At 59.6% G+C, this 21,662-nt stretch overlaps 3 protein-coding genes across 4 annotated transcripts in view; 1 reads left to right on the top strand and 2 right to left on the bottom strand.

Moving 5' to 3' along the window:
- LOC103528243 (fibrillin-2) overlaps positions 1 to 3,571 on the bottom strand; it is a 146,921-nt gene extending 143,350 nt beyond the window's left edge. Inside the window, 7 exon segments of the mRNA XM_030466655.1 lie at positions 1,971 to 2,120; positions 2,239 to 2,403; positions 2,655 to 2,703; positions 2,705 to 2,771; positions 2,924 to 3,041; positions 3,134 to 3,307; positions 3,532 to 3,571. Coding sequence (XP_030322515.1) covers positions 1,971 to 2,120; positions 2,239 to 2,403; positions 2,655 to 2,703; positions 2,705 to 2,771; positions 2,924 to 3,041; positions 3,134 to 3,307; positions 3,532 to 3,571 — 763 coding nt within the window.
- A 1,475-nt stretch (positions 3,572 to 5,046) lies between these two features.
- ANKRD24 (ankyrin repeat domain 24) lies at positions 5,047 to 14,871 on the bottom strand. The gene is made up of 20 exons (XM_030466403.1): positions 14,812 to 14,871; positions 13,145 to 13,202; positions 10,671 to 10,801; positions 10,479 to 10,567; positions 10,257 to 10,321; positions 9,992 to 10,049; positions 9,841 to 9,911; positions 9,504 to 9,610; positions 9,230 to 9,417; positions 8,929 to 8,957; positions 8,722 to 8,814; positions 8,409 to 8,513; positions 8,251 to 8,295; positions 8,034 to 8,132; positions 7,885 to 7,957; positions 7,663 to 7,784; positions 6,392 to 7,585; positions 5,580 to 5,717; positions 5,423 to 5,488; positions 5,047 to 5,209 (listed from the first exon to the last, which is right to left on the bottom strand). The coding sequence occupies exons 2-20, from the start codon at positions 13,178 to 13,180 to the stop codon at positions 5,132 to 5,134; spliced, it is 2,787 nt and encodes a 928-aa protein (XP_030322263.1). The 5' UTR covers positions 13,181 to 13,202; positions 14,812 to 14,871; the 3' UTR covers positions 5,047 to 5,131.
- On the top strand, positions 13,819 to 21,460 carry SIRT6 (sirtuin 6). Of its 2 annotated transcripts, XM_030466404.1 has the most exons (8): positions 13,819 to 13,944; positions 15,212 to 15,339; positions 15,699 to 15,881; positions 18,121 to 18,180; positions 18,948 to 19,043; positions 19,777 to 19,857; positions 20,168 to 20,291; positions 20,938 to 21,460. In XM_030466404.1, the coding sequence occupies exons 1-8, from the start codon at positions 13,879 to 13,881 to the stop codon at positions 21,286 to 21,288; spliced, it is 1,089 nt and encodes a 362-aa protein (XP_030322264.1). In that variant the 5' UTR covers positions 13,819 to 13,878; the 3' UTR covers positions 21,289 to 21,460. The 2 variants fall into 2 exon arrangements, with proteins under 2 accessions (XP_030322264.1, XP_030322265.1); XM_030466405.1 differs by lacking the exon at positions 19,777 to 19,857.
- Positions 21,461 to 21,662: the final 202 nt, after the last annotated feature.

Raw genomic sequence — 21,662 nt, 5'->3', positions numbered from 1 at the left:
AGAAGGAGCTGAAACCCTGGAGGGATTATTGCCTCAAACACATATGTGGTGTGGAAAGAAGCTCTCCTGTGGACTGACATACCAGTAACTCCTGCTGGTGGGAGCCCACTCCTACGGCCAGGAGTCCCTTGCAGCCACAAACTGCTGGTTGCTTGTCCTGCAGATAACTCTTGTCTCATCTCTGACCCAATGACTTGGCCTGGCTTGTATTTATTTTCTCATTTTATAAGAAACAGGCTCTCCTCTGAACTCATTATTGGTGGCTGAGAGACCCACATTGTACAGCATCAAATACTCGAGCAGGAGAATGAGGATATTGTCCAACACGCTGTCTATTTTCCAAAGGGAAAAAAAAAAACCTCTCTGCTCTGCACACTCCCAATTGTGCCATCAGCTGGAACAAGATGGAACTTCACTGCAGGAGATGAATGAGCCCTTTTCCAAAATGCACTTTAAGGGCAGCATCACTGCCTGGGGCCACGCAAAGGCTGGTGAAGGTCCTGGGGCTCTCTGAAGGGCAGAAAGATGCTGCCCAGGCCCCTCCAAAGGCTGCTGATGGTGCCAAGAAAATCTGGAGGGCAGCAGGACCTTGTTCAGGTCCTCAGCAAAACCCAGAGAGCGCCACAGTGCTCTCTGCAGGGCTTTGGCTAAACAGGGAAAAGGGCCCAGGAAATTCTGGGGAGAAGCAGATCTCTGTGCAGGTATCAGCACAGACTCTGGGGGTCTCTGGAGGGAAGCGGGGCCATGGCAGAGCCAGGTAAAGGCCTTAGGGAACACTGGACAGCAGCACCCAGAGCACCCAGGAAAAGAACTGTGACGAGCTGAGGGTTCTTGTGATGAGCTGAGGGTTCTTGTGGGGCTCTGTGCTTGCTCTGCCTCCTAACCCTGACCCTCACAGAGCTCTGCAGTCCCCAGGTCCAAAAAGGAGACCCCCAAAACCTCAGACTGCTACACAGAAGAGGCCAGGACTGAAAGCTGCTGGTGGCCTCCACCTTCCCTTGCTTGGAGAAAACGAGAACTCAAGATGGGATTTGAGAAGAGCACAGATGGGGCAAGGGTGTGAATGGTCACCCTGGATAGAACAGGGCAAAAAAATCTGCTCGGGGGGGGCACAAAAGACCTCAGGGAAGCTTCTGAGGGAAGAGAGATTCAAAGGGAGTTTTAGAGATGCTCAGGAGGTCCTGCAGAGAGGAGAGGGCCAGAAGGCAGCTCAGAGGGGAAACAATTACAAACCCTAGAGAACAATAAGAGTTGGAAGAGGGCTACGCCGCAGAACAGCAGAGAGAGCGAGAGTGACCATGGGGGGAACCCCGCGCTCTGCGGAGACCCCCGGGGGTTTGAGCCGCGGCCCCTCGCCCTCCCCCGCCCTCTGCCCTTTCCGGCAGATAGCCCCGCCCCCCTCGGCCACTCATTGGTGAAACTGGCCGTCGCCAGGCGGATCTTCGCCTGCTATTGGCTCTCGCTGCCGTCCGTCAGCGGCGCCGAGCCCGCCCGGCCGTTGGGCCCCCGGGGGCGGGTGTGGGGCTTGGAAGCAATGGCAGAGCATGGAGAGGGGCCAAGGGAAGCAGACAGGCCATGGTGGGGGGCAGTCTGGGCCCTGATGGAAGCACCAGGACCGGCCAAAGCCTTAGGAGGGACAAAGTGGCCCCTGGTCTCTCTGCATGGACCAGTCCTGGCCACGTGGACCAGTTTGGGTGGTGGGGGACAGAGGGAGCCTGTGCCCTCCCCTCTGCCTACCCAGCCTGGCAGCCAGCAAGGGGTCAGCTGAGCTGCTGTGTGGAAAACATGACAAAAGCAGGACAGGGACCCGAGCCTCAAGCTGGTTTATTGCCTGCTTCTGGTCAGTCCCTCCAGTAACTGGTGGCTTCAAATGGCTGGGGACATAGGGACAGAGCGGCTGGGGTAGCATCTGGGGTCCCTTGGTGGGGACAAGGGGGAGGAGCAGGGTGGGAAGGGGACACTGCCCCTGCCTGGCTCCATCCAGGGTGTCCCTGAGGCCAGCAGGCTCCAGGCGCTCAACTCCCCCAAATCTGTGAGGTCCCTGGCAGCTACCTGGATGTGGTGGAGGGTCCCAGGTCTCACTTCTGTCAGTACGTATGATGTCTGCTCGTATGGCCCCAGATAGAAGCAGAACAGGGTTAAGGTCACCCATGGGCCAGGACACAGCCGTGCTCAGGGATGTGTCCCCTCAGCCATGCCTGTTTACCCCATGTAGGATGCAGCAGGGGACAGGCAGTACCGTTTTGGTGACAGAACTCTCCTCCTGGGCATACAGGATGTGATACTTCAGTGGAAAATATTCTGGGAAGGGACAGGACCCTGGGGGACTCCACTCCAGCAGCAGCTTCTTGGTCTCCCCAGGGATGGGTGAGACCCACAGGTCCTCAGGAGGGTCTGGCTTTACTAACAAAGCAGAGAGACAATGAAGGGGTGAGGATGAGGGGGATCTAGCATGGGGCTGCTGGGGACAGGGACACCACGTCCACCAGCCCTGTTGATCAAGCTGTGCAATCCAGGCTGACACCCAGTGAATCATTCCAGTGATGTTTCCACAGCCCACGCAGGGGAGCAAACAGGAGGGGAAAGGCTCAAAGGAAGCCCCAGGGCTGGATTAATCCCTGGCAAGAAGTCATGGGGGTCCCAGCAGCACTCACTGATGTTCTCCAGGAGGAAAGGCAGGAGTCAGGATGCAGTGCCCGGGGGGACTCACAGCCATCACATTCACCACGTAGGGGGTGAGGGAGAGCACCCACACGTCCCCAGAGGAGCAGCTCTGTGGCCCCGTGTGGATACATTCCTCTGGTTCTGTCCCCCCCCCCCATGCCATGCCTAGGGAAGCAGAGGGACAAGCTGGGTGAGAGGCTGCCTGCCCTGCCCACAGCCCCACAGGGGAGCTCAGGAAGACTTGAGGGTCCCCACTGACCTGTACGTGGTCACGAAGTCGGTGGCCAGCAGTGGCTCAGGGGCCAGAGCCCAGGAGCAGTTCACTGCCTGTGGGTAGCTGATGGCCCAGCACTCAATGGCTGGCAATGCTGGGGGATCTGGGGCCGGGGACAGTTGTCACCCCACTGCCAGCCTCCCCATGGGGTCCCCAGCCAGCAGTGGGGGCCACAGTGGGGCCAGGGTCACTCACAGCTCAGTTGCAGGCAGGTTGTGGCCCAGGTCTCGCCGGTGTCAGGGTGGTGGCAGCTGTAGTGGCCCTCGTGGGCCAGGCTGGCGTTGGGGAGAGCCAACCCAGTGCAGGATATGTCCCCAGGACAGTGTCTTCCCAGTGCCACTTGGCCAGGCCCCCCGCTGCAGCTGGACACTGCAGCAGCACCTGGGTACCCAGGGTGCCATGCTGCAGGGCGCAGCAGCCTGGGGGACACTGCCCTGGGCAGGGTTTGCACCCTCAAAACAACCCCCCTACTACCCCCTGTGGTCCTGGCAGGGGGGTCAAGGGGACACTCTCTCAGCTCACCAGCTCCGTCCCTGCCCTGTCGCCCCCCACAGCCCCTCTCTCCCCAGTGCCCCCAGCCCCCATACACTTACCTTCAGTCCCCCATATCCCCAGTCCCACCAGTGTCCCCATTCCTCTAGCTGTGGACACCCTGTTATTCTATTGTCAGTCTCCTCAGTGTCCCCAGTCCCCTCAGCTCCCCTATACCTCCATTCCTGCTGTCTCCAGTCCCTTCAACCTCCATCCCAGTCCCCCATACCTCTGTCCCCAGCCCTCCTGTCCCCCCAGGCTCCCCTTTGCCTCTATCTCAGCTGTCCCAGTCCTTCCATCCCCAGTCCCACATGTCCTTGTACCTCTCTCCCTGTTGTCCCCATCCCTAGTACTGCCCAGTGTGCTGTTGTAGGGAACGGTGCAGGTAGGTGCCACAAAAGCCACCACCCAAAGCCACTTCATGTCAGAGAGATTCAGAGGAGCTTCCCAGTTCCTGGGGCCTGGGGGAAAGGTCAGATGGACAGCAGGGACACCATAACTGTGACAGGTTCTCAGGTGATCCAGGGCATTCAGACCCCTCTCTGGGCCACCCCATGTGGCAAGGCTCAGTTTTCCCCCTGGCCTTGCCACACACTCTGGGGTCAGGGGGTGGTTTCTCCCAGCAGTGGCCAGATCCTGCTGTCAGGAAGGAGGAGGGACCAAAAGCACCATGGGTCACCAGAGTTTCTGCAGGGACCTGGCAGCCACCTCTGTAGTCCTGTGCCCAGATTTGGGATTTTGGGTCATTCTGGACCTTGTCCAGAGAAGGGACCAGCACACTCAGCTGGTCCCCAGCTCCAAGGTCATCCAAGAGGGCCTGTCCCTCCCAGAGACCTGCCAAACCCAGCCATGTTCCCCACTGCCACCAAGCCCAGACAGATCCTGTCCACCATGGGGACAGACCCTGCTCTTGCAGTTGGCTCAGCCCTGGAGGGGATGTTCCTGGCTTTCCCGACTATATCACAGACAAGGGGGTCCCCAAGTACCCCCAGCGAGGTGCTGGGGGGCTGCCCCCCAACCCTCTGACTCCCCCTTATGTCCCCAGCCCCATGGGGAGCCCTGTCCCCTCTTGTGCTCACTGCAGCAGGGCCAGCACCTGGGACCAGAGGCTCCATCACCACCAGTGTAGGAAGCAGCAGCTTGGGTCAGTCCCAGCCCACTTCTTCATGCAGAAACCAACGTCCCCCATGGGGACCCGCTGCCTGGCCTGATTCTGTGGGGATTCCTGCCTGCCCCACACCCCCAGGAAGACCATTTTGGGTCTGGCCAAGAGGGTTTCAACCCTTCCCCCCCACCACACTGCTTCCTTCATGGTCACTGGCTCGTTCCAGGGAATCAAGGATGGAGGAGACAATGGCACCAATCCCCTCCTGTCCCCAGTTTCACCATCCTCACCCACAGCCCACCAACCCTGTGCCCACCTTTGTCCCCTGCAGAGATGAGCCGTCCCTTTGGTGTGAGTATAAATACTTTATTGCTGCTATGCTGGGGTACGTGAGGCACATGGGACCTGGCACAGGGGTGTGGGGGTGCCTGTGCAAGTGACAGGGTGCTGCCTACAGAAGCAAAGGGGGCACAGAGTGTGCTGGCACAGGCCTAGCCCCCCAGCAGTGTCACTGGCTGTGCCACCTAGCCCCGTGGCACTGCCATGTGGGCAAGGGCTCATCTGCCTTGCTCCTGCAGCCGCTGCATCTGCAGGATCTGGCACAGGAGTCTCTGCACATCCTCGTCCATGTGGCCCTGGGGTGGAGGGGGCATTGGTGAGGACATCAGGGAGGCTCTGCACGTGGCACAAGCACCCCTGGGTTGGCAGCTAGATCCAGCCTCTTGCTGTGTCCCACATGCATGCAGGCACCCAAGTGGGACTGGCTGGTGCCCTGCTTCCCCCTACCAATGTCCCCAGTTCCCTCAGACTGGTGTCCCCAATTTCTCCCACCCATGTTCCCACCTTACCTGCACTGCACAGAGCAGGTGGCTCCGGTACAGCGTCACCACCCTGCTGTGCTGCCTTTCTCTCTCCTGCAAGACAGCAAGCAGGTTTGAGATGGGGCTGGGGGCTTGTGGAAGCCCAGAACCCGCCAGACAATGGCCACAACCCCCTGGTACCCACCGCCAGCTTCTCCTCCAGTGCCTGGATCCTGGCCTGGAGCACAGCAGTGTCAGGGGGTGACTGTGGTGATTTCTGGGGCTCAGGGAGGGCGTTCAGGGCTTCCTTCAGCCTGAAGACCTCCTTGGAGAGCTCGGTGATCTGCACAGCACACAGAGGTGACAGGGACCTCTCGGCCCCAGCTCCCTTAGGCTGTAACCATGGCTGTAACCACAGCCACCTGGGCAGGGGCAGAGATGGGGCTTTCCCACCCTCCCACCACTTCTGCCTCAGGAGCTGGTCTTGGCTTGGGGAGGGGAAAACGTGGAACAGCTGGGAGAGCAGGAAGAATGCAGGCAGGGGAGTGTGTGTGTCTGTGTTTGCACTTACGTGTGCAAGTGCACATGTGTGGGTAGGTGTGTACGTGCAAGTGTGTGCACATACATGTTCATGTACATACATGTCCCCCCTGTGAAGCCAGACAGCTCAGCTCACCCAAGTAGTGCCTGAGCCATCATTTTGTAGACTCAAACACTGGTTTGGGTGGGAAGGGACCTTAAAGCTTATGTAGTTCCACCCCCTCCTCCTGCCATGGTCAGGGACACCTCCCACCAGCCCAGGCTGCTCCAAGCCCCATCCAACCTCAGGCTTTCAACACTGCCAGGGATGGGGCAGCCACAGCTTCTCTGGGCAACCTGGGCCAGGGGCTCAGCACCCTCACACCAAAGAATTTCTTCCAAATATTTCATCTAAATCTCCCCTCTTTCAGCTAAAACCCATTTCCCCTCCTGGGAGCCCCTTCCCCTCTCCCAACATGCTTTCTCCCTGTCCCCTACCTTCCTGTCCCTGTCCCTGATCAGTCGGGCTGATTCCTCGGCATGACCATGGAGCTTGCGCAGCTCCTGTGCCTCATCCTGCGCCTCCGCCAACTGCTTCTGCGCGGTGGCCAGCCTGTCCTCAGCTGCCTGCCTCTCGCTCTTCATGAAGAGGGCCTGTCTCTGCACCCGGAACACCTCCTCACACGTCTTCTCATGCCGTCGTGACAGCTCGCCCAGCCGCTGGCTCAGCGCCGCTGCCTCGGCCCGCAGCTCCTCCTGTGCCGCCTCGTGCTCCGCTCGTGGCACCGCTGTGGCCAACTCCGCCTGCAGCCGGGCGGCCTCGCGCCCCTTGGCCTCCGCCACCAGCTCCAGCTGGGCCATACGCTCCTGCAGCGCCCGCGCCTGCTCCTCCAGCGCCGCCGTGGCCCGGGCATGCTGCTCCCGTGGCACCCGGCCCTGCGCCTCTGCCTGTGCCTGCCGCAGCCGTGCCAGGGCCTCCTCATGCTCCCGCCGCCCCACCGGCCGGGTGGCCAGCGTCTCCCGCAGGCTGCCCAGCTCGGCCTCCCGCTCCCGCAGCGTCTCCTGCAGGTGCCCCAGCTCGGCCGTCACCTCCTTCTGCTGCTGCACCAGCTCTGCCACGCGTTGCTCCAGCACCCCTGGCTCTGACTTGGGGCTGCTGCCCGCCCGCCAGTCTCGCGCCTTGGCCTCCAGCTCCCGCCGCAGGGCCACAGCCTCAGCCTCCGCCCGCCCGCAGCGCTCCAGCAAAGCCTCTTTCTCCCTCAATGCCTCCTCCAGGGAGGCTCCCAGCGAGGCCGTCACCCCTGTGGCCACCGCGCCAGCCTCCAGACGAGCCTGCAGCTCCTTCACCCGCTGCTCCCGCTCCTCCAGGGCCGTCTGTGCCTGCTGCAGGGCTGCCCGGGCCTCTGCCAGCTCGGCCCCAGCCTCCCACTCAGCTGTCAAGGAGGAAGAAGCCAGCGTGCATGCTTCCCGCAGCTCACCCAACGCCGTCTTGCTCTCGCCCCGGCTCCTGGCTGGTTCTGAGGCAACAGTCAGCCCCTCCCGCTGCCCACCAGCTTCATCTCTCGCCAGTGGCTCTGAGCGCTGTGCTTGCAACTGCTCCAGCTGTTGTTGGAGAGCCTTGTAGAGGCTGGCAGGCACGAAGTCCCTGGGGGTGGACGAGTCACTCTCGTCCCGCTCATAGTTCTCCAGCACCTACCAAGGGGACAGTAAGGCCATGAAGGGCCAGAGGACAGGGGCCGGGAGGAACAGATGGACAGACAGGCACTTGCCTGTATTTTCTCCCTCAGCTCCTTGTTCTGCACAGTGAGGGACTGCACCTGCCCCTGCAGCGTGGCCAGCAGCTCCTCAGCTGAGGGACTCAGTGTCTTCTTGGAGAGCAGCAGCTCTGCCCCTGCAGGGTGCAGGGTCACCAGTGCCATGCCCATCCATGTCTGAGGGCTCCCCAAGGGCTCCCAGCCCCACAGCGGTCTTGGGAGGCGGGCAGAGCCTACCTGGGAACTCCAGCGGGTCTCCCTCCTCATCCTGCAGTGTTTCAATGTCATAGCTCGTGTTTTCCTTCTCATTCTGTGGGTACAGAGTGGCAGTCACCACCTGCACACTGTAGCCCCTGGCACTGCCAACTACTGCTGCTCACACCAACCTCCAGTGAGGACAAGCGACTCCGCAGAGCCTCCACCTCCTTGCCCAGACGCTCCTTCTCACCATCCCGTGCCACCAGCCGCTCTTTCAGCTCCTTAATCTGTGGATCAGGACATGGTCATGGGGTCCCCTCCACTCCCACCAAAGTCACAACAGCATCCCCACCACCAGAACCCTCAGAGAGCCGAGGACACCCATGACCTCTTCACCAGCCTCACCTGCTTCTCCATGGAGCGTAAGGAGCCCTCATCCAGCTCTGCCCGCTAGAAAGACACAGAGGGAAAACAGGAATAAATACTGTCCCCATCCCTCCTGTCCCTTCCTCTTCTGAGGGACATGGTGGCATGTCCTCTGCAACCCTTGGGCTTACTGGTACCTCCCGTCTCTGCTTCTCCTGCTGCTCATAGCCTCGGATCTTCTGCAAGAACTGGGCTCGCTCCTGCCGCAGCCGCACAATCTCCTCGTAGGCATCCTGGTCCTCCTGTGGACAAGTGGCCCCCCAAAGCTCAGTGATGGGCCCCACCAGCCACCTCCCTGCTGCCAGCCCCCTCCTGCCCATGGGTCAGCCCAGCCAAGCTCAGGGGCAGCTCTCTGGGCTTCCTGGGAGAGGGGACAAAGTTTCTGCTGCATCTCAGTCCAGCCCCTGAGCATCTCCTCACGACATGAAGGTGAGGGCAACCCTTGCCCACCTGGCTGGGGGTGCCCAGGGGAGGCAGAGGGGCTTTCCTCTTCCTTGGTGTGTTGTTTTTCTCCCTCACAGATGACTGGCTGGGTGAAGATGTCTGTAGAGACACCAGAGAAGACAGGACATCACATCTAAACCCACCACCACCACCTTGGAGGCTCCTGGAGACCCTCACAGGAGAGAGGAGAGAGGCAGCCAGGAAGACCCTTACCTGGGATGTCCTCTCTGTTGACTCCTCTTCTGCAGAGCAGAGTGGGAGGAAAAAGAAATTGGGAAGGTTTAGACCCCCATGTGTCTCTCTGCTGTGGACGAGGAGCACCAGGGTGGCACTGCTATGTAGTGAAATGAGGCAACCAGGTGCCACTAATTACCAGGTAGTAGGCATGAGCTTGTGTTAAGCCCACCTGTGCCTGATTAAGACGGGCCCTAGCTGCCCATGAGCAGGATTAAAGGGCCAATAAAAGGCAATTAGTGGCACCTGGTTGCCTCATTTCACTACACTGCTACCTTACCACTGGCCCAAGACCGGCGCTGAGCAGCCTCTTGCAGGAAGTGCTGGATGAGGGCATTGCCCGTGGCCAGGCTGTAGTGGGCAGCATCGTGACCTGTGGAGTCCACCACGGCCACCCGGGCACCAGCGTTGACAAGCACCTCCACTGTCTCCACACTGCCATTCTCACAGGCCAGCATCAAGGCTGTCCTGAGGAAAGAGGGGAGAGCAGAGGTGAGAGGGGCCATTCCCTCCATCTCCCCACCCACTCCCAGTCCCCACCAGTACAGACTCACCTCCCCTGCAGGTCCCGGCTGTTGACAGCAGCCCCGCGGTGCAGCAGGTACCGGCACAGCTCCGAGTGGCTCATCTTGGCAGCCAGGATCAGGGGTGTGGAGCCATCCTGGGCAAGGTCAGGGTGGGTGAGGCTGTGCAAACAAGGCTCAGATTCCCCCATGGGGCACCCAGCTCCTGTTGTCTCCCAGATTTCCACGTCCCACTCCATGGTATGCTTCTACCCCAGGAGTCAGCTGCTGCTTCTACCCCAGGAGCTGCTGCATTTCAGATGCAGCCCCAACCCAGGCCCTTGCTGCTACACACAGCACTGCAGGGCCAGGAACAGGAGGTTCTCACCTTGTCCTTGGCATTCAAGGGAGCTTTGAAATCACAGAGGATCTCAGAACACGAGATGCAGCCGCTGACCGCTGGGGAGAAGGACAGAGACTGAGCACTGTGCCTCCCATGGGGACACAAGCAGGACAGGGCTGGCACTGTCCCCGCTCACCTGCGAGGTGCAGAGCAGTTCGGCCACTGCCATCAGCCACATCCACAGGGCAGGAGGCCTGAAGGAGAGAGCCTGGGTCACAGGAGGACAGACAGACAGACTGCTCCAGTGGATGTGGCTCCTTGGCATGGTGGAAAGCCAATGAAGTGCCAAGCAGAGCCAGGAACCACCATACCAACCCACACCACCAGAGAGGTAAGAGAGTTGAGGACAGAGGGGACACCTTGCTGGCACAGCACCCTCCCTCCCTTGCAGCCCCTGGTACCTGCAGCAGCTTGCTGACACACTGCGGGTGGCCGTGCTTGGATGCCAAGTGCAGGGCAGTGTAACCTGGGGAGAAGGACAGACAGGTCAGGGAACAGAGGAGACTGGCTGGGTGACAGATGGATTGGCAGACAGGAGGATCTGCTGGACTGAGGTTAAATGGGAGCCACATCCAGTGGCCACCAGTGGCCCAGTAGGCCCATGACATTAGCCATGCCCTCACCTGAGCTATCCTTGGTCATGGCATCCACACCGTGAGCCAGCATGGCTTCCAGGCAGTCCACGTTCCCCCGCGTGGCAGCCAGGTGGAACCTGCAGCAAGACCAGGGGCTGTCAGGCTCATGTCCCTGACCACCAGCCTTGTTCCCAGCCCTGTGTCCCTGCTGTCCCTGCTGTCCCATGGGTCAGCACTTACGCGGATTTGCCCTCTGAGTCTAGTTTGGTGGGGACCAGGCCCTTGCGGACGAGAAGAGATGTCACCTTCCCAGCATCATTGTAGTCCACAGCTTGCAGGAGCTTCTCATCATTCTTGGTCCAGTCCTGGCTCTGTAATGAAGCCAAGAGCAGGCTGTGAGGGGTCCACTGACCCTGGGGGCAGGCAGGGTGCTGGGCTGGGGTGTCTGTCCTCATTCTCATCCTGCTGTCTTCCATTCCTGTCCCCTGAGGTGCCTATCTTGGGGCCAGCCCCTTCTCTGGGTGCTGTGGTCTCTGGTCCCCAAGTATGGAGGGTTTAGCTGGGACAGCTGAATAGGGTGAGGATCCCCTTCAGCCACCCCAGTTTGCAGATCACAGACCAGATGTACAGAGCTGCCCCAGTTCAGCTGTGGATGGGCCAGGCTGGGAGTTTGGGGGTGAGCCCACACTGTCTGGTTGTTCCTGCCACAGGGTTTGTCCCTGCCACCCCAGTGACCCTGATGCTGAACACAGTCAGCACCCCTGAGATGCCTGAGCCCCATCCCTGCCCAGGTCTCCCCACCGAGCCCATTCCCAGCCCTCCTTCGCTCCCTGGTGAGGAAGGAACAAAGTCAGAGTCACCACAGAGGACCAGCAGATCCTTTGGAATGGCTCCATCCTCCCTGGGATTTATGGTCACAGCCCTGCAGAGCATTGGGGTTGGATGTGGGGGCTTGCAAACCCTGTGGTCCCCCACACATCCTCATCCCTGGCCCACAGCAGGACAGGGCCATCCCGGGAAGCCCTGGGTTCACCCCACAGCCTGAGATGACAAACCAGAGCTTGCTGCAATGGCAGGAAATGGATGTCACCTTTTGGGAGCTGCACACATCCTGCCCCTCTCCAGCCTGGTGCCTAGGCACAGGCACAGGACCTGTGCCACTGTGCCCTCCTGCTGCCCCTGCCAGCCCCACCAGGGACCAAGGGACCCCGAATAAACCAGTCTCATAGGGCTACTGGGTAGACTGGGAGGGTGTTGCCCACTCCTACCCCCCCCACCCCCCGCACACACACATCCCAATCATGCAAGGACAAAGCAGGTTGGAGAGGAGGCAGCCAAGCCCCGGGACCGGGATGAGGATGGAGGGGTCCAGATAGGGTGGGGGGGACACGGCTTACCCCGGAGGACAGAACCAAAGGGGACCAGAGGTGGAGGACAGGGACGTACCGCGAAGGAGGCAGCGGCACAGAGGCAGATCTGCTTCATGGTGGTGAGGAGGAGGCGGCGGGCAGCCATGCACCCCTGGCCCCCCGCCTGGGCGAGGGCAGGCTGGGGCTCCAGGCCGTGGACCCCAGCCCCAAGCTGGCTCCAGCATCGCTCCCGGGCGGGGGCCGGCTCCTGCCGCAGTGGGAGCCAGGATCCGCCTCCCTCCATCCCTCCGTCCCTCCTTCTTTCCCTCCCTCCTCAGCATCCAGAGCTCCTCCAGGCATCCTCACATCCAGGTACCAAAGTTCCAGTCAGGGACCAGCAGACAGACAGGTCCCAGTTAAAGCAAGAGGGATCGAGGAGAGAGGGGCAGCTTTCCCACCCCATGCTCAAGGGGAGGCAGCGATGCACCCCCAAACCCTCCTGCCACCTTATCCTGCTTCCAGCACAGGGGTACATGGGACCCCCTGGCCTGGGGGGCACAGAATCCCCCCTCTTTCCCCAGCCCTGGGGCCAAAGGAAGGGCAGGACCCCCTTCCTGCCTTGCAGGGGTCCAGCAACCTCCCCTCAAGGAGGGAATCCCAAAATTCAAAGGGTTCCTGGAAGAGCTCTGGGGACAGTCAGGGCAGCAGGAGCCTCTCACCCCACCCCCACCCACAGAAGTGATCAGAGCAGTGTGGGGAAACTGAGGCATAGAATATCCTGAGCAGGGCAAGTCTGTAGACTCCACATTGAGGGCTTCAACCTGCATCCATGTGTCCCCAGCCAGTGCACATGTCCAGCCAGTACTGCCTAGGGCACAGGGGACAGCACTGTCACCTTCTGCCCACTGTGGATGATGGTGAGAGCTTTTGGCACCATGCCAACCTGGTGCTGAATAATTGAGGGGCATGGACGTGCTTGTTCCACTGGCTGTGGCAGCTGGAAAGCTGGCAGCCATCCCCAGGGAGGGGACCCAGCACCTGCTTCCTCTCCCTGCTGTTGTGTTTTTTTCCTTTACTCTCCCCTGTTCCCAGTGATTAATCTAGGAGCACCCTTGGGTGCCCTAGGACCTCAATCCCACCAGCCAGAGTGGCAGTGCCATCCTCCATGGGGCTACTGTCCCCATGTCCCTGACAAACCTGGGTCACCCCAGGGCAGGTCTCCATGTCCCCATATCCCTGTAAAACTTGAAGCATCCCCAGACACGTCCCGGTCTCCTCATTGAATTTAGGACACCCCGACGCAGGTCCCCATGTCCCTGCAGACATCCTGGGGAAGGTCCCTGTGCCCCTGGGGATGACACTCACGTCTGCCTTCCTGAACTTGGCCTTCAGGCTCTTCATGGTGGCTCCAGCCCCGTGGCACCTGGATGGGGGGGGATGGCCGTGCTCGAGGTTGTCTCCCCACCAATACCGACTCAGGCACCCCCAGCCCCGCTGCTCCCGGAGCTCTGGCCCCGTCTGCAGCCGCAGCCGCCGGAGCGGGGGGGACCCGGCGGAGGGAGTTGGGTTACGGCCCGGCTGCGGTTACAACCGAGGGGGGGGACAAACCCTGCTTGCGGAACGGCTCTGCTCACACTCCTGAAATGCCCAGGGACAGGGAGACGAGGGGACACGGCCCAGGGGGAGAACTTGGGGGGGTCTGAAGACAGAAAGGTGAAGCCCCTGTGCTCACTCTGGGGAGGAGAGTGGGGCTGCAGGGGGTGTGGGGAGCTGACCCCCTGGCACCCCCTGACCAGACAGGACCCCCTGCCTTTCCCTGCCCCCCTCAACTTTCCTGGCACCCCCAGCCCTTGCTGGAGTCCATTACTCTTCCCTAGCACCCTCCACCTTGCTCTCCCCTCCATCACCACCCTTCCGAGCTGCGGGACAGCTCTTCAGCCCCCGCAGGATGAGGGCAGCCCCCGCCCCATTGCCCTCCCGCCCGGCTCAAAGATGGCGGCGGCGCCGCCTCCCCCGGGCGGTGCCCTTCCTGCCGCCCCGCCCGCCGCGGCCTCCCCGCGGGCCGGCAACAATGCGCGCTCCGGCGGCCGGGGCGGGCCATGGCGGTGAATTACGCGGCCGGGCTCTCGCCCTACTCGGACAAGGGCAAGTGCGGCCTCCCCGAGGTGAGCGCGGTGCGGCCGGGCCCGCGGTCCCACCCGGGGCCTGCTCCGGCCTGTCGGGTTTCCATGGCAGCGGGGCCCTGGGGCGCAGGGGTGCCTCCCGTGGGGAGCCCAGCACCGGGGACCCCTTTGTGTGTCCCTAGCCCCCTCCCATGCCTCCCTCCATCTCCTCCCCAGTCCCTCGGCCCCTCCTTGTTCTCCCCCAGCCCCGTGGCTCCCTCCTCGTCCACCTCGGGCCCTTGGCTCCCTCCTTGTGCCCCCAGGCCCGCCCCACGTCCCCTTCCCAGAGCCTTCGACTCCCTCAATATCCCCCCGAGCCCTATGGCTCCCTCCTTGTCCCGCCCAGCCCAGCCCACACTATGCCTCCCTCCTTGTCTTCCTCCCCGTCCAGACCCATGGCTCCAACCTTCTCCCTTCCAGGCCCATGACTCCCTCCGTGTGCCCCCAGGCTCACCCCGTGGTTCCCTCCTTGTCCCCTCCTTGGCCTCCCAGCTCCATGGCTCCTTCCTTGCTGTTGTCCTCTAGGGCCAGCACTGTCCGCTGTTCCCCTTTCCCCAGGGTCTTCCAGGCATGTGGGAACGCTTTAAATTCCCCTGTGGGAATCCCTAGGAGGGTGGGTGCAGGGGTGATCCCAGCTCTGTGCCCCAGAAGTGCTCAGGAAGCTTATAACAAATTTTGGGGTGGAGGGACAGGGACGTGCAGGGGTCTCTTCTCAGTCCCTGTCCCCAGGAGACCGGGGTTGGAGAGGAGACCAGAAGTGAAATGAAATCCTGTGCTCGTGCCAGAAAGCCTGGTGGGCGCGTGGTCCCATCCCATCCCACCCCAGTGTCCCCATGTCCCCCACCTCCATGCCTTCCCACCACTGCTCACCGTCCCTCAGCCCTGTCCTGCCCGCAGAGCTGGTGGCTGTGCTGGTGACAGCTGGAGCTGAGCACACGTGGGGTGGCACCAGGTTTGCTTCTGTGCTCCTACTGCCTGGCCATGCCCTGGAGCCCAGCCACCTCCCAGGGCATCAGCTGCCTGTCAGAGAGAGCAATAAATACCCCGTCTGCATTAGGGGTTTTAAACCCTTACCCTGCACTTGTAGAAGTTTGTTTCTACAATGCCATTGCTCTCCAATTAAATGGTTTTATCACTGATGAATGCAAAATCTTCTTTTCTTCCATGGATAAGAAAGAATCGTGGTTCACTTGAGTCTTCGTACCAAGAGGTGAGTAGGATGTGTCCCTGCATCTCTTCATTTCCATGGTGGTTTGTCTCTTCTGCTCAGATATTTGACCCTCCAGAGGAACTGGAGAGGAAGGTGCAGGAGCTGGCAGACCTGATCAGGAACTCCTCCAACGTGGTATTTCACACAGGGGCTGGAATCAGCACTGCCTCGGGGATCCCTGACTTCAGGTAAGGGCAAGGAGCTCCCTGCAAGGGGTTGGGAGGATTGCTTCTCCTCTGAGGTCATTTCCCATCTTGTAGAGCTCTGGACTGTGCTTTGGAGCACTCTGGAGTGCTTCCTGCTCCAAAGCCAGACCTCCTTCATCCCTCCTCTCTGGTCCTGGACCCAGATGTTAAAGACCTTTCCCTTCCTGCACATGTTAAGCCATACCCAGAGAAGCCCATGTGCACTCCCCTTGCATCAACAACAGAAACCACTGGTGGTCCACAGCCTTCCTTGGGCAGGGGCCTCTTCATCCCCTGTTGCTGGGGATTGTGGTGAGAGCCTGAGCTCCCCCTTCCCACTCTTTCTGTCCCTGTTGCTGCAGGGGGCCCAATGGCGTCTGGACCATGGAAGAGAAGGGGCTCTCCCCAAAATTCGACACCACCTTCGAGAATGCCAGACCCTCCAAGACTCACATGGCACTGCTGGGCCTGCAGAGAGTTGGCATCCTGAAATTCCTGGTCAGCCAGAACGTGGATGGCCTCCACGTGCGCTCAGGATTCCCACGGTACCTCCTCTCCCACCTTGTCCCCAGGTCCCTCCTACCTTCCCCAGCTGCTGCCGTGTGGCTGTTGCTGCTGACCCATCAGTGGGGCCTTGCATGCCAGCCTGGGATGCCAGGGCTTGATTTCCAAGCCTTGGGAGCAGGGAGAAGAAACTGGGATGCACTGGTGTGGGAAGGGATATGTGAACCAGCCTGAAATTAGAGCAGAGAGATAATGGCAGTAATTCAGAGGGGGGTGAGATGAAGTTATCCTCAGCAGGTGCTCTCTGTGAGTACACCCAGGAGCTGTTTGTTCACAAGGAAAGGACCAGGTTGAAGTGTTGGGTGACCACCCTTCAGCTGGGCAGGAGGGACAGGAAAGAGGACAAGAGCATCTGAGACTGCTCCTGTTGCTCACCAAGATGTGTGTCACCCTGTTTTACCAGCACTGATGGAACTGTCTCAGAGCACTGGCTCTTGTGCTATTTTACAGTTTGTTTAAACTAAATTTCTTATGAGGAAACCAAGGCAGGGCTGAAATGGCAGCAATGAAACCACACCTGGTTTCAAGCAGCCCAGGAACTCAATACTTAAAAAGCATTGAGAGGCAAAATAAATTTGAAAAACTCCACGGGCAACAAGATGGGGGAGAGGTTCCCACAGCTGGGGCTGCTCTGACTTAGTGGCTGTGGTCTCTGACTCCCTTGTCCCCTGCTATGAGCTCCAGGATCTTTGTAGCTCTGTTCCCTCCACAGGGAGCTGCCAGCCCTGGGTGCTGGGGGCACAAGCTCTCCTCTCCCTGCCTGGGTGGGGACTGAGGTGCATTTTGCAGCCTAGGGACTTTGAGATGTCCTCAAAGGAACCTGCCTTTCCATTAGCACTCGGGGCAGCAGGCTCTTTCCCCTTTCAGAAACTTCAGCCTGTTTTAAAACCCATTTTTAGCACATAAGAACAGTGAGCAATTATCTTGTGAGACAAACTGCTTGGATCTGCCTGGAGATGAAAGGGGAGAGCAGCTCATTTCAAGTAAGAAAAGAAAATTAAGGAAGTTGGGATGAGAATGAGGAGAAGACTCAGATTACCAACAACTTCAGCCATCACTGAAGCTGAGGGCTGCCTCCAGGGGGTGTTTGATATTAAAAGCCCCAGGTCATGGCTCTTGCTCTTAGCATGTTTACCTTTTTAAACCAGGCAACCATTGGAAATAAAATAGGAAATAATGGCCAGAACTCCAGTGTGCTCCTTGCAGCCACCAGCTCCTGCTCTGCTTTGGAATGGCTCTTCCACTCAAGGGAAACCTGTGCTTCAGTGAGTGCCACTGAACTGGGGCCAAAATGCAGGAAATCAAGTCAGTCCTGTCTCCATCCACCCTGAGGAGGTTCCCAGTCACTGGTGGGGCCCATAGGGACATAAGGATAGCAAGGCCTTGTTTTTCTTGAGCTTCTCTGCTGTGAGGCTCAAGGGGACTTTTAGTCAAAACAAGTGGTTAAGGGCTGGAACAAAGACAGAGCAGAACATTGTGTGCTGAGAAAAGCCAAGATCCAGGTTATCAGCAGGCACAGACAAGATCTGAGGCTGGATCAGGGCAGGGGCAGCAGATGGAAGTATTTAAGGTTAAAAAGCCAGGACTTGTTCTCCCTTCCCTCTGTCCCAGCTGTGGTGGCCACACCATAGTGGAGATGAAGGCATGGTGGAGATGAAGGCATGGTGGAGACGGCCTCTCTACAGAATCTGAACATCTGTGGGCCTCCCCTGCTCTATGGGAGGGATGGCTCTGCCCAAGCTCCCTTTGAGCAGTATTTCTGGTGTTAAATGCACAAAGCAGTGCTTGGTGTGCTGTAGCTTTGCCCTGCAGGTGATGGCCATGCTCAGCACAGGGCAGTCACCAGGGTTTGTGGCCTGCCCAAATGCCTTCTCTGCTGGACCAGCTGCCCCTGCAGCAAGGTCAGGCTGGTTCATGGCACCTGGTGCTCCCAGAGCCTGCCTGATGCTGGTGCCTTGCTCTGGTGCAGCCATATTTGCCTCTAACCATGATAATTCCCCTCAGTGCTGACCTTGTGCTGGGCCACTGTCCCCAGGCTGTGACAGAGGGTCCCTGTCACCCCATGCTACCTGGCACGTCTGATCCTGGAAGTGAGGGAAAGCTTTTGAGGTGCAGGGCTGGCAGGGAGGGGGTGGGGGAGGACAGGTTTTGGGGAGCTCTGCCTGTTGCCCCAGGGTTCTCCACCCTTCCCCTGCTCACCTCTTGTCGTTTCTCCTGCAGGGACAAGTTGGCTGAGCTCCACGGGAACATGTTTGTAGAGGAGTGTGTGAAATGTGGCAAGTACGTGAGCCCCCGGCCTGGGAAGGGTGTCAGGGGGGTGGGGGCTTGGTTGCTGCCTTCAGGGAATGGTGGAGGCCCTGCAAATAGAAGCATGGAATGGTTTGGGTGGGAAGAGACCTTTTCAGGTCGTCTAGTCCAACCCCCTGCAGTGAGCAGGGACGTCTGCAACCAGATCAGGTTGCTCAGAGTCCCATCCCATCTGACCTTGAATGTTCTCAGGGATGGGGTATCCAACACCTCTCTGGGCAACCTGGGCCAGGGTCGTGCCACCCTCAATGTGAAATATTTATTTTCTTATACCCAGTCTGAATCTTCCTCTTCGTTTCAAACCATCACCCCTTCTCCTGCTCCTGCTAGAACGTTTGTCCCCACACATCCTAAATTCTGGTGGGAAATGAACATCCTGGGAATTCTCTGTGTCCTGGGAAGCCCTTGGCAAATCCTTCTCCTCGTAGCCAGGCGGCTGTGCCAGCAGGGCTGCCTGCAGCAGGCTCTGTGCCTGCCAGCTGGAGAGGGGAGAGGAGGAGGGTGCCACATGCTGGATTTTCCACAGTTTGCTGCAGAGCTCTGGGCTGTGGGTTGGAGCTGCTGTCCCCAGCTCCTGGGCAGAGCTGCAGGCAGTGGTGAATGAAGGATCACAGTGCTCCTGTGGCTCTCAGCCATCACCTGCTTCCTCCTGTGGAGGTGTGCCATCCCCAGGGGAACATTCCATGGCAGCTGCCACCTCCCTGCGTGTCTGTCCCTGAGTGTCAGTGTCTCTCCTGCAGGCAGTACGTGCGGGACACAGTGGTGGGCAGCATGGGGCTGAAGCCAACGGGCCGGCTCTGCAGTGTCACCAAAGCCCGGGGGCTGAGGGCCTGCAGGTAGGGCTGGGGGCTCCCAAGGGGACGTGGGGTGGGGTGGCAGGGACACATTCACCAGAGCAAGTGTCTCTGCTGTGTGGGCTGGCAGTCCCTCCAGCTCAGGTGAAGGAGCAGAGGGTGTGGGGGAGATCTCCAAAGCCCTAGGTAGAAAACCAGCACTCAGGTCTCCAAGGTGTTCCAGCCTTCTCCCCACCCCAATATTCTGAGGTGTCCTGGTGCTGGTGAGTGCCCAGCAGTGGGGTGGCAGCTCCAGAGAGCCCCTTCCCCTATCCCAGCTGGATTCTGTCCTCTTGCTTCTCACCTTCCATAGAGAAGCCTACACCCTGTTTCCAGCTCTGCATCTGGAGGCACCCAGAGGTGACCCAGCACCAGACACACTCCATGCACCCCTAGTGCTGCCCCAGTCCAGGTGCTCTTCTCACCCATGCCCCAGGGGCTCTGGGCTATGGGGCAGAGCTCTGCTGGCTCAGCCCCTGTGTTGGGGAATAAAAGCTGCATCCCAGCTCTGACCTAGGGAGCAGAACAACCAGGGGTGTTGGTGGCACTGCAGCACCAGCCACTAAATCCCTCCTGCAGGTGAATTCTGTGCCTTCCCTCACCTCCCATTGAGTCTCCTCAGTTTGTCTTGGGCTATCTCTGCCCCTTTGCAGTGCTGGGGCAGGGAGGGTGGGACAGGGTCACTGTCCCCTCTCCTGGAGCAGCAGAAACCACAAGCCCTGTGTATGTTTTCTAGGGGAAAGCTAAGAGACACCATTCTGGACTGGGAAGATTCCCTGCCTGACCGTGACCTCACGCTGGCGGATGAAGCCTGCAGGTACCACATGGTGACACCAGTGTCCTGGGAGGCTGCCAGGGCTCCTCTTCCCACCCCAAGGAGCTCTCCCTGCCCAGCTCTGCTCATCGTGGCAGCCTGTGGCTGTACCCACAGCAGGACAACACCCAACTCTCTCCCCAGAAAGTGGCCAAAAGACCAATTCTGGCCAAATTCTGGCCAAGAGACACCAGCACCAATTCTGGCCATAGCTTTGCACCCTGCCTGGGGAGGTTGGGAGGGTCCCACTGGAGCAGGGTGGGAGAAGCCGTGGCGTTTTCACCACCCTGGATGTTTTGCCTCGTCCCTGCAGGAAAGCTGATCTCTCCATCACACTGGGGACCTCTCTGCAGATCAAACCCAGTGGCAACCTCCCACTGATCACCAAGAAGAGAGGAGGGAAGCTGGTCATAGTCAACCTACAAGCAACCAAACATGTGAGTGAGAGCATCCTCCCTGCTCTGAGCTCAGAGCAATTTCCTCCTCTCTCCTCATGTCACTTGTCCCAGCCCTGTCACAGATGGCCAAATAGATGAGTGGATTAGCAAGCAGACAGGCTGGGCTTCCCTTCTTGGGGTGTTTAAACCTGCAGCTCCCCATAAGCACCTAGAAATGGGAGGTAAAACTCAGCCCAAAGCCTGACGTAGCCTCGGGGAGTTAAAGTCTGAGGAAGTGACTGCACAGAGTAACCCATGCCATGGGGCAAAGGAATTTTAGTTCAGCCCTGGTTTTGGTGCCCTGATCGCTCAAAGTTTTTCAAATAATCAGAGCTAGAGGGATGCTGGGCTGTCATTTGAGCTCCCTTGTCCCTGTTTTGCTCTGTCCTGGACTCCCCATCCACATCCCTGTCTCTGGGCTGTGTTTCCAGGCAGTCCTGCCTGCCCACACCCTGCCAGAGCCCTGCCAGCTGGAGTGTGAGGCCAAACGGGGTCATTCCCTGCTCCACCAGGGACAACATCTCAAGGAGCTCTTCTGCAGCTGAGCCACCAGCCAGACCTTGTCCCCAGGCACTCCCTGGGGTGGGACGTTTATCCCTGCAGGCTGTGTTTGTCCCCTGATGCCATGCTTGCCCTCTCACCCTAGGACAGACAGGCCGACCTGCGCATCCACGCCTACGTTGACGATGTCATGACAAAGCTGATGAAGCATTTGGGGCTGGAGGTCCCAGAGTGGATGGGGCCAGTGGTGGTGGAAAGTGCTGAGCTCAGCACCAAGCCTGAACAACTCTTAAAATGTAACCCTGGAGCTCGTGGGCTGAAGGAGGAGGAGGAGGAGGAGGAGCCCCTCTCCCCACACAATGGCACGGGGGGGCTGTGCCCTGACCTTGGGACCACGCTGGTGGAGCATCGTGACAGCCTGAAGCAGGAGTGTCCCAGCCCAGATACGGGGCCAACAACAGTGAAGAAGATGAAGGTGGAACCTCTCCTCACCTGACCCAGACTGTCCCCTGTCTGTCCAGACATCCGTCTGTGCCGTTTTTCCTACCAACTGTTTTTTTTTTAATACCCTGAAACATTGTCCCTTTTTTTATGTAAGTATTAAATACACTCGAGTCCTCTGTGTGGGGGCAGCTGCTCCCGCTGGCCTGGGGGAGGTGTCTGCTGGAGACATTCTGAGCATCTGCTTCCTTCTCATCCAGGAGATGGGTGTGGAGCCCAGCTCTGCCCTGGAGAGGCAGAGGGACAAGGGATGGCACCGGGGAGGGACACGAGGGGCAGCTCCAGTGGGGCTGGGGCCAGGATGAGCCATGGTGATTTCCTGGTGGAGCTCTGCCCTCAAAGCTGGGCTGGTGCCTGCTGGGATCAGGG

The sequence above is a fragment of the Calypte anna genome, chromosome 28, assembly GCF_003957555.1.
Source record: "Calypte anna isolate BGI_N300 chromosome 28, bCalAnn1_v1.p, whole genome shotgun sequence".
Lineage (NCBI taxonomy): Eukaryota > Metazoa > Chordata > Aves > Apodiformes > Trochilidae > Calypte > Calypte anna.
Note: the sequence above shows the minus strand (reverse complement) of the source record. Positions and strands in the feature narration are given on the sequence as shown.